A 13070-nucleotide genomic window follows, 5' to 3' on the forward strand; every position below is an offset into this window, starting at 1 on the left:
CCCCGTAGATTAGGTTTGATTCGAAAATTCTAGGTTTAGGTTTCCGCCGAAACCATCTGGACCCACCGAGTTGAAAAACTCGGTCCCACCGATGTGGCTTATGCCATTGCACAAGTGAGACTCAGTCTGATCGAGAATTACTTATCGGTGTGACCGATTTTTGAACTCAGTGAAACCCTAGCAGTCTCGGTGCCACCGAACTGTGACTCGGTCCTACCGAGTTCACTAGTTTAGGTTCCAAAACTGCTTCGGTATCACCGAGTTTGAAAATCGATAGATCCGAGATGATTTCAGTGGGAAACTAAAACTAAGTTTTTGGATCATTCTTTTGCAAAAATTTCTGCATTTTGTGATGCTCATCTTTTCTATCTCATCTATAATCTATTCACAGGGTCAGCAGTCAATTTGCAGCATGTTTGATCAAAGTGATAGCCAAAACATGTCAGAGCAGCAAGTAGTGATGAGTGAGGGCACTAGTCCCTCCAGTTCATCTGATGAAGGCAGCAGGAGCACTCCTAGCAATTTGCCAAAGGCTGCCACGAGACAAAAGAAAAAGAGGACTTCAGATTCCGAAGATGAGGACTATGTGGCAGAGGAAGAGGCCACTTCCAAGAGAGTTGAGCTAGCTCAAGGCACTAAGCCAGGTCTGAAAATCAAAAGGCCAGCAGGCAGGCAGCCCATGTCAAAGGCAAGAGCCTCAACTGAGAAGCCCACTCCCCAAGAGCCAGTTGTAGCTGAGGGCAAGAAAAGAAAGGAAAGGGTGAAGAAGACTGTGGCTAGAGTGCTTGGCAAAGCTTCCATCATGGAAGAGGAAGAAGAAGAAGCAGTAGCTGCACCAGCACCCAAGGCACCCAAGCTAATGGGAGATGCCATAAAATCAGGGGGAGCTGCTTCCAGGGCCAAGTCAGCTCCAAAACCAAAGCCTAAGAGAAATACAAGGAGCATTCCTGCAGCTGAGAAGAACAAGGCCCCAGTGCCTGAGACTGTTGCTGAAGAAGAGGAAGAGAATGTCCTAAGAAAGCTAAAGCCCAAGATCCCAGACCACAACGATGCTCATCCTGTGGCTGAGGACATGAAGCTCAGGAGAGATTCAGGGCTGAGAAAGTGGAGAGAAGCAGACCCATATGCTTCAAGAAGAAGGACTGCCGTGGACTACAGGTTTCACACCAAGGAGCAGCAGGATTTTTATGAGACTGTGCTGCTAGATAAGAAGCCCATTGTATGTGATATGAGATGGGTCGACTGGGAATATATCAAGGAAAGCGAAGAGCACTATCCTGGAGTGCAAGACAGCTTCATAGCTTGTGGAGTAGCTGACTTTGTTGGGCAGAAGCTCACAAAGTGGAACGAGGAGCTTATCATGCAGTTCTACTCCACGGCACACTTTTATCCAGATGGGAGGATCACATGGATGTCTGAGGGTACGAGGTACCAATCCACTATTGAGGAATGGGCAAAGTTGATCAATGCCCCAGAGGAGCAAGATGGTGACTTGGATATCTATGCCAAGAAGAAGATGGACCATAACTCCATGTCCAATATGTACAAGGAAATTCCCAATGAAGCTCTTGACACCTTCAAATTTGGGTCTGTGCATTACCTTCTATCAGGACTGCCTACGATCAATTGGATACTAAGGCACACCTTACTGCCCAAGTCTGGAGATCACAAGATGATCAGAGGCCATGCTATCAACTTGCTACATGTGTTTGATGTGCCTCAGAAGTTCAAGGTGATGAGCCTCATAGTGGAAACAATCAAGAGGACTGCAGCAGATCAGAAGAGGAGCTACGGATATGCCCCTTAGATTCAGGAGCTCATCAACTCCAAGATGGGCACGGGCATATATCTATTGGACAAGGAACACCTGCCCATCCGTCCAGATTTCGAGAACAATGAAGTTGTGATGACTGAGAACGAGCCATCGTCTGCACAAGCATATGCAAAGAAGGAGAAGGCGAGGAAGGAGAAAGCTGCCAAGATGCCTACTCAAGAGGAGGCATCTGAATACTTCCTGAAGACCAAACAAGAGCAGCTCGGTTACTTGATTGCATCCACGCTGAGGATTGAGCAAAGTCTGGCCACCCTCACTCAGAATCAGCAGAGCCTAGAGAGAATCATGGAACAGAAGTTCTATGACTTGGATGTCAAGGTAACGGAAGTTCAGTCTGCAGTGGAGCAGCTCCAGGAGGACATGCAGGAGAGGAGAGGCAGGACCACCACTCATGCCTTTGCCAGAGTGCCACGAGGCCCGAGGTCATCTGCCGTGCCAGTTGCTGACACAAGAGCCACCACCTCAGCACCAGCCACAGCCTCAGTTCCACCAGCTCCAGCATCTACATCAGCTCCAACTCTAGCGACTCCTTCAGCATCTACTGAAGCCTTCGTCCTTGGAGTGATCCGGACTCCACCACCACCTGAAGATCAAGCCTGAGCGTCGATCTAGTGCTATGCATTTTCTAGGAGCTTTTTGGTAACTTGTTGCCAAAGGGGGAGAAGATGTATAGATCATAGGCTTCGAGAGAGAGAGTGTTGCTTTTCTCTCTTGCTTTATTTGGTGGTTTTTCGAACTTTTGTTTGAGTGCTTGAGATACTACGTCATTATTTGTGAGACATTGATGATCATGTGTTTGATCATAAGCTACACTTAATGCTTGCTTAATGCTATTATCCTATCTATCATGTGTTTGATCATTCACTTTTCTTGGTGATGAGTGCATATATTTCATTCTTATCATTTTGAGCGCTCCACCAAGATGTATGTGACATGGAAGAGTAACCCATGACTCTAACTCTTTGTGCATTTGCAGTCCAAAGCAAATTTTAAATATGCACAAATTTAGGGGGAGCTCTTACTTATCACATACTTCTCAAAGCAACGATATATTTCTTGCTTATTATCATTTGTTGAAGCTTTGATCTATATGTTGTCATCAATTAACAAAAAGGGGGAGATTGAAAGTGCAACTATCCCTAGGTGGTTTTGGTAATTCATAACAACATATAGCTCATTGAGCTAATGCTATTCCAAGATGATTATTTCAGGAAAGCTCAATGATTGGCATGGCATGGATGTGAAAGTGGAACCCTCAAAATGCTAAGGACAAAGGATTGGCTCAAGCTCAAAAGCTCAAGACTCTTCATTTTATATTTTAGTGGTCCAAGATCACATTGAGTCTTTAGGAAAAGCCAATACTATCAAGGAGGGATGAGGTGTTGCTTAATGAGCCTCTTGCTTCATGTGCTTAGTGATATGCTCCAAAACCCTCAACTACTTTCCCATATCCACATATGACCTAAACCCTAAGCCAAACTCGGTCCTACCGATTCTTCCTATCCGGCGCCACCAAGTTTCACTTGTCATTAGCCACTGCCAAACCCTAGCAATTCTGTCCTACCGATAGGGATCTCGGTCTCACCGAGATGGGGTTGCAAACTCTTTGTTTCCCTTTCGTAACTTTTCGGTCCCACCGAAAGAGCGAATCGGTCCCACCGAGATTGCAATGTAAACTCAGTGTTTCCCCTTTGTAACTTTTAGGTCTCACCGAGTTCCACTCGGTCTCACCGAAAGAGCAAATCGGTCCCACCGAGTTTGCCTGACCAACTCTCTGGTTAGCTAATTACCAAATTCGGTCTCACCGAGTTTGTGTAATTGGTCTCACCGAGATTACGTTATGCCCAAACCCTAACCATGTCGGTCCTACCGAGTTGCATGTCAGTCCCACCGAAAATCACTAACGGTCACTAGGTTTACATTTTCGGTCCGACCGAGCTTATTGATTCGGTCCCACCGAGATTGGAAAACTGTGTAACGGTTGGATTTTGTGTGGAGGCTATATATACCCCTCCACCTTCTTCTCATTCGATGAGAGAGCCATCAGAACACACACACCATTCCAACTCATATGTTCTGAGAGAGAACCACCTACTCATGTGTTGAGACCAAGACATTCCATTCCTACCATATGAATCTTGATCTCTAGCCTTCCCAAGTTGCTTTCCACTCAAATCTTCTTTCAACCAAATCCAAATCCTATGAGAGAGAGTTGAGTGTTGGGGAGACTATCATTTGAAGCACAAGAGCAAGGAGTTCATTACCTACACACCATTTGTTACTTCTTGGAGAGTGGTGTCTCCTAGATTGGCTAGGTGTCACTTGGGAGCCTCCGACAAGATTGTGGAGTTGAACCAAGGAGTTTGTAAGGGCAAGGAGATCGCCTACTTCGTGAAGATCTACCGCTAGTGAGGCAAGTCCTGTGTGGGCGTTGGCCATGGTGGGATAGACAAGGTTGCTTCTTCGTGGACCCTTTGTGGGTGGTTGCTTCTTCGTGGACCCTTCGTTGGTGGAGCCCTGTGTGGACTCGCGCAACCGTTACCCTTGGGTGGAGCCCTGTGTGGACTCGTGCAACCGTTACCCTTCGTGGGTTGAAGTATCCATCAACGTGGATGTAGGATAGCACCACCTATCCGAACCACGGGAAAAACATCCGTGTCTCCAATAGCGTTTGAATTCTCCAAACCCTTCCCTTTACATTCTTGCAAGTTGCATGCTTTACTTTCCGCTGCCTATATACTCTTTGCATGCTTGCTTGAATTGTGTGATGATTGCTTGACTTGTCCTAAATTAGCTAAAATCTGCCAAGAACTAAAATTGGGAAAAGGTTAAGTTTTTATTTGGTCAAGTAGTCTAATCACCCCCCCTCTAGACATACTTTCGATCCTACACAAGCACATCAAGAGACGCTTCAATTCCATCCGGGATCTAGTCTAGGTGGGAGACATAGAGATTTGCAAGATACATACGGAGCTGAATGTAGCAGACCCGTTGACTAAGCCTCTTCCACGAGCAAAACATGATCAGCACCAAAGCTCCATGGGTGTTAGAATCATTACTGTGTAATCTAGATTATTGACTCTAGTGCAAGTGGGAGACTGAAGGAAATATGCCCTAGAGGCAATAATAAAGTTATCATTTATTTCCTTATATCATGATAAAAGTTTATTATTCATGCTAGAATTGTATTAACCGGAAACATAATACAGGTGTGAATACATAGACAAACAGAGTGTCACTAGTATTCCTCTACTTGACTAGCTCGTTAATCAAAGATGGTTATGTTTCCTAACCATTGACAAAGAGTTGTCATTTGATTAACGGGATCACATCATTAGTTGAATGATCTGATTGACATGACCCATTCCATTAGCTTAGCATCCGATCGTTTAGAATGTTGCTATTGCTTTCTTCATGACTTATACATGTTCCTATGACTATGAGATTATGTAACTCCCGTGTGCCGGAGGAACACTTTGTGTGCTACCAAACGTCACAACGTAACTGGGTGATTATAAAGGTACTCTACAGGTGTCTGCAAAGGTACATGTTGGGTTGACGTATTTTGAGATTAGGATTTGTCACTCCGATCGTCGGAGAGGTATCTCTGGGCCCTCTCGGTAATGCACATCACTTAAGCCTTGCAAGCAATGCAACTAATGAGTTAGTTGCGAGATGATGTATTACAGAACGAGTAAAGAGACTTGCCGGTAACGAGATTGAACTAGGTATTGGATACCGACGATCGAATCTCGGGCAAGTAACATACCGATGACAAAGGGAACAACGTATGTTGTTATGCGGTCTGACCGATAAAGATCTTCGTAGAATATGTAGGAGCCAATATGGGCATCCAGGTCCCGCTATTGGTTATTGACCAGAGACATGTCTCGGTCATGTCTACATTGTTCTCGAACCCGTAGGGTCCGCACGCTTAAGGTTTCGATGACCGTTATATTATGAGTTTATACGTTTTGATGTACCGAAGGTTGTTTGGAGTCCCGGATGTGATCACGGACATGACGAGGAGTCTTGAAATGGTCGAGACATAAAGATTGATATATTGGACGGTTATATTCGGACACCGGAAGTGTTCCGGGTGATTTCGGAGAAAACCGAAAAGCCGGAGGGTTACCGGAACCCCCCCGGGAGAAGTAATGGGCCATATGGGCCTTAGTGGAAAGAGAGAGGGGCAGCCAAAGGTGGGCCGCGCGCCTCCTCCCCCCCTGGTCCGAATTGGACTAGGAGAGGGGGACGGCGCCCCCCTTTCCTTCTCCCTCCCCACTTCTTTCCCCCTCCTAGTAGGAGTCCTACTCCCACTAGGAGGAGGACTCCTCCTTGGCGCGCCATAGTGGCCGGCCGGCCTCCTCCTCTCTTGAACCTTTATATACGGAGGCAGGGGCACCCCAGAAACACACAAGTTGATCCACGTGATCATATTCTTAGCCGTGTGCGGCGCCCCCTGCCACCATAGTCCTCGATAATATTGTAGCAGTGCTTAGGCGAAGCCCTACGACAGTAGTACATCAAGGTCGTCACCACGCCGTCGTGCTGACGGAACTCTTCCCCGACACTTTGCTGGATCGGAGTCCAGGGATCATCATCGAGCTGAACGTGTGCTAAAACTCGGAGGTGCCGTAGTTTCGGTGCTTGATCGGTCGGGCCGTGAAGACGTACAACTACATCAACCGCGTTGTCATAACGCTTCCGCTATTGATCTACAAGGGTACGTAGATCACACTCTCCCCTCTCGTTGCTATGCATCACCATGATCTTGCGTGTGCGTAGAAAATTTTGAAATTACTACGTTCCCCAACACCGGCTACACAATATGCTGACTTGGTTGGCTGTGCGCAAGGCCAATTTCCAAACATGTTAGCCACACCTTGTGGGAGGGCGCTTATCAATTTTTCAATATGTCGACGATACAATTCTCTTTATGGACATAACCTTGACAAGGCTCATAATTTGAAACTTTTGCTTTCAACCTGTGAGAAAATGTCAGGTCTTAGGATTAACTTCCATAAATTTGAATTGTTCTGTTTCAGAGACGCTAAGAAGGTGGCTACATAATACACTGACTCATTTGGCTCTGCGCAAGGCCAATTTCCAATTGAATATTTGGGAATCCTGATTATTCATTATCGAAGCCTCACCAACCCGGAGTGCAAGCATGTCGAAGAGCGTTTAGAGAAACATTTGAACAATTGGACATGCAAGTTTCTCTCTGTTGGAGGACGACTAGTGTTGATCAATTCTATTCTTATAAACATGGTACTCCATATGCTTTTCTTCTTCCGACTCCCAAAAGGTGTCCTGCAAGATTGGACAATTTTAGATCCAGATTCTTTGGACAAGGAGATAATGAAAAGTAAAAATACAGGCTAACCAAATGGATTGTGGTTTGTCGACCGAAAGACCAGGGAGTTTAGGCATCCAAAACCTTCAAATCAAAAATGATGCCTTACTTAGTAAATGGTTGTTCAAATTACTTATTGAGGAGGGTGTTTGGCAAATCCTGCTGTGCAATAAATATCTGGGCCAAAACGCAGTGTCCCAAGCATTTTGGAAGCCAGGGGACTCACTTTTTTGGGCTGGCCTGATGGCGGCAAAGAAACATCTTTTTCGCTTTAGGTCCTTCGCGATAAAGGACCATTGAGAGATACGTTTCTAGGAGGATAATTGGTTGGGAACCACCACTCTTTGGGAATAGTATCGAGCCTTGTACGTCATTGTTTGCGATAAGAATGATACCACTGCGCAGGTGCTCAGCTCCCCCCCCCTCGCGGGATGTTTCATTTCGACGGGATCTAATTGGCCCCCGTCTTACTTCATGGCAACATTTGTTATCCCCTTTGGATTCAGTTAACCTAACACATGGACATGATGTGTTTTGTTGGAATATCACGACATCTGTGTCATTCATAGTTAACTCTATGTATCGTGCCCTCATGCACTCACATATTCCAGTGGATAATAATAATAAAATATGGAGGTTGAAGATACCTTTAAAAATCAACATTTTCATGAGGTATCTTTCTAGAGAAAATTCTTTATTTGACACTGTCTTAAAATCTGGTTCCTTATTTGACACTGGAAATTTTTTTCTTCCCTATTTGACACTAGTCCTAAATTTTATTCACTATACGACACTTCCGTCCATTTTAAGCCTAAATGATACCCGAAAAGACGATTTTGCCCCTCATGCGGTATGTGTGTGCACGCGCATGTGCTGTTGCGTGTGTGGGTGCACGCGCACATGTGTGCTGCTGCTGCTGCATGTGTGTGTGTGTGTGCATGTGTGCTCCTGCGTGTGTGTTTGCTACTGCGTGTGTACGTGCGCGCGCGCGTGTGTGTGCTGTTGCGTGCCTGTGTGCTGCCTGTGTGTGTGCTGCTGCTACGTGTGTGTATGTGTGTGTGTGCTGCCTGCGTGTGTGTGTGCGTGTGCATGTGTGTTGCTGCGTGTGTGTGTGTGTGCACACGCGTGTGCGTGTTGTTGCGTGTGTGTGCGCATGCGTGTGTGTTGGTGCATGTGTATGTGTTGCTGCGTGTGTGCTCCTGCCCTCGCACTGATGCTGCGTGTGTGCGCTATTGCCCCCCACACACATACCACATGAGGGGTAAAAGAGTTTTTTCAGGTGTCATTTAGGCTCAAAATGGACGAAAATGTCATATAGGGAATAACATTTAAAACTTGTGTTAAATAGGGAAGAAAAACTTTTTCAGTGTCAAATAAGGAAGCAGATTTTAAGATAGTGTCAAATAAGAAATTTTCTCATCTTTCTAGGGGAGTTGTACTAACCAAAACAATCTCACCCTGTCGCAACTGGCACGGACTTAGAAGTGTAGTTGTATACTCATCACGAGACAATTAAACACATATTCTTCCAATGTAAGATTGCGTGTTCTACATGATCAGTCATCCATATATCGTTCAATATGTATCCGTCGACGAGTGTTGCCAATATATATGGTCACTGGCTTGACGATATACCAAAAATAGGTTTTGCACGCTAATAAGGGTGGAAGCATCTGCCTTATTATGGCCGCTTTAGCTACATAGAAATGACATTGTTTTCAATCATAAACCCCTTCTTATTTGCAGGTTATTTTCCGTTGTACGCATTGGCTTCGCATGTGGGTTATGTTGCACGAAATGGAGTACCAACGGTTGTTTAAGGTGTGTGTATGCGGTTGGAGCGAGTGGCCAGAGAGGTTTTTACTAAATATGAGCGGCAACATAATCTCTGGATCGGTCCAACCCCTACTTGGACATAGGCATAGTTTCGGTCTCATAGGACTTTACTATTGCCAATATGTTGTTTTATTTATTTATTTTTGTCAAATTTGTTCCTGTTGGCCGGGTCTTGCTCAATATGATTGTATCCACTTGATGCTATATTTGAAGCTAATAAAAGCACCCTTTATCGAAAAACATGTTGGCAAGTGTTAAAAAAAATCATTTTGTTACACTTGTACATTCATGGTTCATGCCAAAGCCTACCGTTTGTGGAGCATATTTAGCACTGAGTTGCCCAAGCAACTGTGGCCATGTTCACCGTTGTACCCCAATTTCCGTTCGGTGATTTTGGGAACACCTAAACATCTATTACCTTGTTTCCTATTCCAAAATGTACAAAGCTGCTTATAAATTACTTTTTTTTGAAAGGGCTGCTTATAAATTACTACTAAAGAAGTAAAGAGAGAGAGAGAGAGAGAGAGTAAAGTGGACGGTTAGTATAAAAAGGAGTAAAATACAAAGAAGCACCACTTTCACGTCATAACTGTCGGAAAACCACCACTTTGCATGGCACCGAAAAAATGACAGTGGCAAAAAACACTGAACGAAAAAATAAGTGCGTTTTAACGTGGCCGTCTTTTTTTTCGCTCGGGGCAAAGCTGCCGTGCTGGGCTGGGCGCATGCGATCGTTTGCTGGGCTGGGCTGAGCGCATTCGATTGTTTGCAAGGCTGGGCTGCTGGGTCGGGCTCTGCTCATTCGATTCTTCTAAAAAAACGCAGCGGTGGTTCGATCGATTGATTGTGCCTGTTCGATTTCTTCACAAAACCCCAGTCTCTACACACACTGCATTCATTCACATTCACCCTCCTTGCATAGATAACCACCACTCTCCATCGCTCCTCTCGATCCAACTTCCTCCTTCCCACCCAAACCAAAGAAAACCTTCATTGCGCCATGGCATATTGCATCGGATAAGACAAGGCACTGCAGGAGATCTTCGATGGCGATAGCACCAAGCTCTCCTACGCGCGCGAGGTGAGCACCTGATACACCAGCGTTGCTATCCTAAAAAATCATGCGCGCGCAGTGAGGGCGGCCACAAACCATGAGGAGTACACCCGATTGCTAGACCTCCACCGCCCATTGATCGAGAACCTGGTCGGGGCGATGGGGGAGGCCAGGGATTCCCTGGATCCATACCAAAGGGCAGGCTGGTACATGTACCAGAACCGCGACCAACTCCGCATGGACTACGCGCTCGATAGGGTGGTGCCAGTGCTGCCCCTGCTCCTCTGATGGAGATGGAGTTTCCGCAGGTGGAGCAGCAGGTGCAGGTTGAGACACCCCAGATGGAGCAGCAGATGCAGGTGGAGACACGCACAAGCAGCATGAGGAAGAAGAAGCTGCTCCGCATCGTGGGGCCAGTTTGTCGACCCTCGTCGATGGATCCGGAGCTGCCAGCGCCGCCATGCCAGCGCGAGAGAGAAGAGGGATAGAGGGAGAGGGATGGGGGGTGAGCGATGGGAGTGAGGGCCGGCCCAATTGCTTCGGACACAAGAGTTAATGGGCGTTAGCGGCGGGCCGTCCACCGCTGTTGGCTTGCTCGCGATCGGCCACGTCAAAACACGCTTAGAAAACGGATTAGTGTTTTTTGCCACTGCCATTTTTTTGGTGTGGTGCAAAGTGTCAAGTTTTGTAAAGTGATGGTTTTTCGAGAGCCATGACGCGCAAAAGTGGTGGTTCTATGCATTTTATGATAAAAGGTTGTCACAAGTTTAATCTCATACATCAACTTCAAAATCTCTGAGTCTGATACATGGCCTTGCTATTACCATACAGCACTCTTCATTGTGTTTAAATTGAACTCATTGCATTAACTTCTCGCTAGCTTTGCCCCTGATCTATAGTCCATATGCTTATCATCAAAGGCCGGTAAAACCCTTGTAATAAGATTACCGAGAAAATGAAAGGGGAGGGCGGCCCAGCTCAGGACGCTACTATGCTCCTCCTCCTCCTTCTTTGGCGCTGCTGCATCCTCCTTGCCTGGTCCAGTGGCCGTGGGGCATGTGAACGGTAACTCAAGCAGGTTCGTGAAATGTATGAAACCTTGGCCTTCGTTTGCCTGGCACTTCTTTCCGCACAGGAATCTCCCGTCAAGTGGGTGCAAAATCTGAAAGCTCTCGGGGCAAAATGCACACGCGGTCTTCAAGTGACTTTTGCGCGACGATTTCTCTGTGGACAGAGAAGAAAAGAAAGAAAAAACACAAGTTAGGACTAGGCGTCACCGTGGTAAATCTGAAGGGAAACCATATGCAAGTGTACCAGAAAAGGTCATGCATATCATGGATGTTTTGTCGTGGCGGTTGAGGTGTGGTCGCTGCTTACCGATAATGGCGCATGTTTCGACGGCCGGCGCGCCGGAGTGGTGGTGGCTGTAGCGCAGCTCGGCGAAGAAGGTCTTGTCCGCGTCGTTGGCCTGATTGCGCCTCCGTTTGCTGCTGGCGATCTTCTTCCTGCGAGCGACGAAGCTGACGTGGACCCAGATGTGGCTTTGGAAGCCCACGTACGCGGCCATGAGAGGCTTTACGGGGACGAACTCCGAGCCCGGGTTGCTGGCGTTGTAGTGGCGGAGGGCGTGGCGGACATGGCAGATGATGGACGCGTCGCGCTCCCTGCAATGCAAATCCATCCAGACATCACCATTAGCATGCAATATGTTAGTGGACTCGAAAAAGACGGATCCATGCATACATGAGCTGATTATAAGCGAGCAAGGACAACGTACTCTTCAGTGCGCTGGCGGCAAGGAGTCGCCGTCGTCCCGTGGTGCGGCAGGTCGTGCACGAAAGCGGGCGGCGCGCCGTCCTTCTTCGGCTTCATCATCCGCACCATCGACAACAGTGCAGACCCCATTGGTGATGATCCAAAGATCGAGAGCGTGCAATCCTAGCTAGGTAGCCCCTGCCTCTCTTCTGTAACGCTACCGATCGTCGACGTTAGTCCTTGATCGTGTACCGTGGCCGTGGGTAGCTGCATGTATATATAGATGGAAGCAGGAGAGACGTACGTGCGGCCCGATTCTGACATGTACCGCTCAACAGCCGAGCCTCGGTCCGACTCGGAACTGAAAATGAAACCCAAGCCCGACTCGATCGATCCACCGACCGTCCTCAACCCGCTCCAACCCGGACCCCCGGCCCGCCGCGTCTATATACACACACAGACACACGCCTCCACGCCACTCATCACACAAACAAACGCTTGCGCCCGATCGAGGCCAAGCGGAAGCAAAAGCCAGATCTCTCTCGCGCAAAAGTCAGATCTCCCATGGGGAGCAAGAGCAACGACGGCGGCGGCGGCGGCAGCGGCAGCAAGGACGCCGCCACGGAGGCGGCGGCCGCTGGCGGCGCGGCGACCAAGCAGGAGGCCCCGGCGAATCGCGGGAAGACGCCGCAGCAGGTGAACCAGGAGCTGAGGGAGTCCCTGTCGAAGCAGGACAGTTTCCGCAAGCTGGCGGAGCGCTACGGCGGCGTGGACGACCTCCTCGACCTGTGCGTCGGCGACGGCGACGACAACTGCTTCGACGACTGGTGCTGCGTCATCAACCCCGATGGATCCTACTACTACATGGACCGCCACTACGCGCCTGCCCCCGATTACTTGCTGTCCTATGATGATGCTGGTCGACTTGTTCTCCTCAAACAAGAAAAGCCCACCTGATGTATCATGCATGTAGCTCGTGCCTGCTCTAGTTTGCTTGCTTGTGTGTTTCTTTCTTTGCTTGGATCTCTCAATGAAACAATTTATTTGCTTGACCATTGAAATCTGTCAGTGGAATTTAGTTGCTTTGGTCTCATCCACTACCGGAATTAACAGGTATGGCCGTCGGCATAGGCCCGATTGCCGTCGGCGTAGGCCCGAAAAAAGCCGTCGGCATAAAAATTGCCATCGAGATATTGCATTATTCCGGTAGTGATCCTCCTCGACCCGGGCCT

General features: G+C 47.7%; 1 protein-coding gene across 1 annotated transcript; it reads right to left on the reverse strand.

The window, feature by feature from the left end:
• Window positions 1-10948: 10948 nt before the first annotated feature.
• On the reverse strand, window positions 10949-12003 carry LOC147972136 (uncharacterized). Its single transcript, XM_087522952.1, has 3 exons — window positions 11861-12003; window positions 11461-11747; window positions 10949-11307 (listed from the first exon to the last, which is right to left on the reverse strand). The coding sequence occupies exons 1-3, from the start codon at window positions 11986-11988 to the stop codon at window positions 10949-10951; spliced, it is 774 nt and encodes a 257-aa protein (XP_087379078.1). The 5' UTR covers window positions 11989-12003.
• Window positions 12004-13070: the final 1067 nt, after the last annotated feature.

The sequence above is a fragment of the Triticum urartu genome, chromosome 5A (assembly GCF_056163025.1).
Source record: "Triticum urartu cultivar PI428250 chromosome 5A, HENAU_Tu73, whole genome shotgun sequence".
Lineage (NCBI taxonomy): Eukaryota > Viridiplantae > Streptophyta > Magnoliopsida > Poales > Poaceae > Triticum > Triticum urartu.

What these genes read in the sequence shown, in the direction of transcription:
- LOC147972136 (XM_087522952.1), bottom strand. Translation starts at nt 11,988, where the DNA reads ATGGGGTCTGCACTGTTGTCGATGGTGCGGATGATGAAGCCGAAGAAG. An exon ending in TGCCGCCAGCGCACTGAAGA is followed by an intron (nt 11,748 to 11,860) that starts GTACGTTGTCCT and finishes TTTGCATTGCAG; the next exon opens with GGAGCGCGACGCGTCCATCA. An exon ending in CGAAACATGCGCCATTATCG is followed by an intron (nt 11,308 to 11,460) that starts GTAAGCAGCGAC and finishes CTCTGTCCACAG; the next exon opens with AGAAATCGTCGCGCAAAAGT.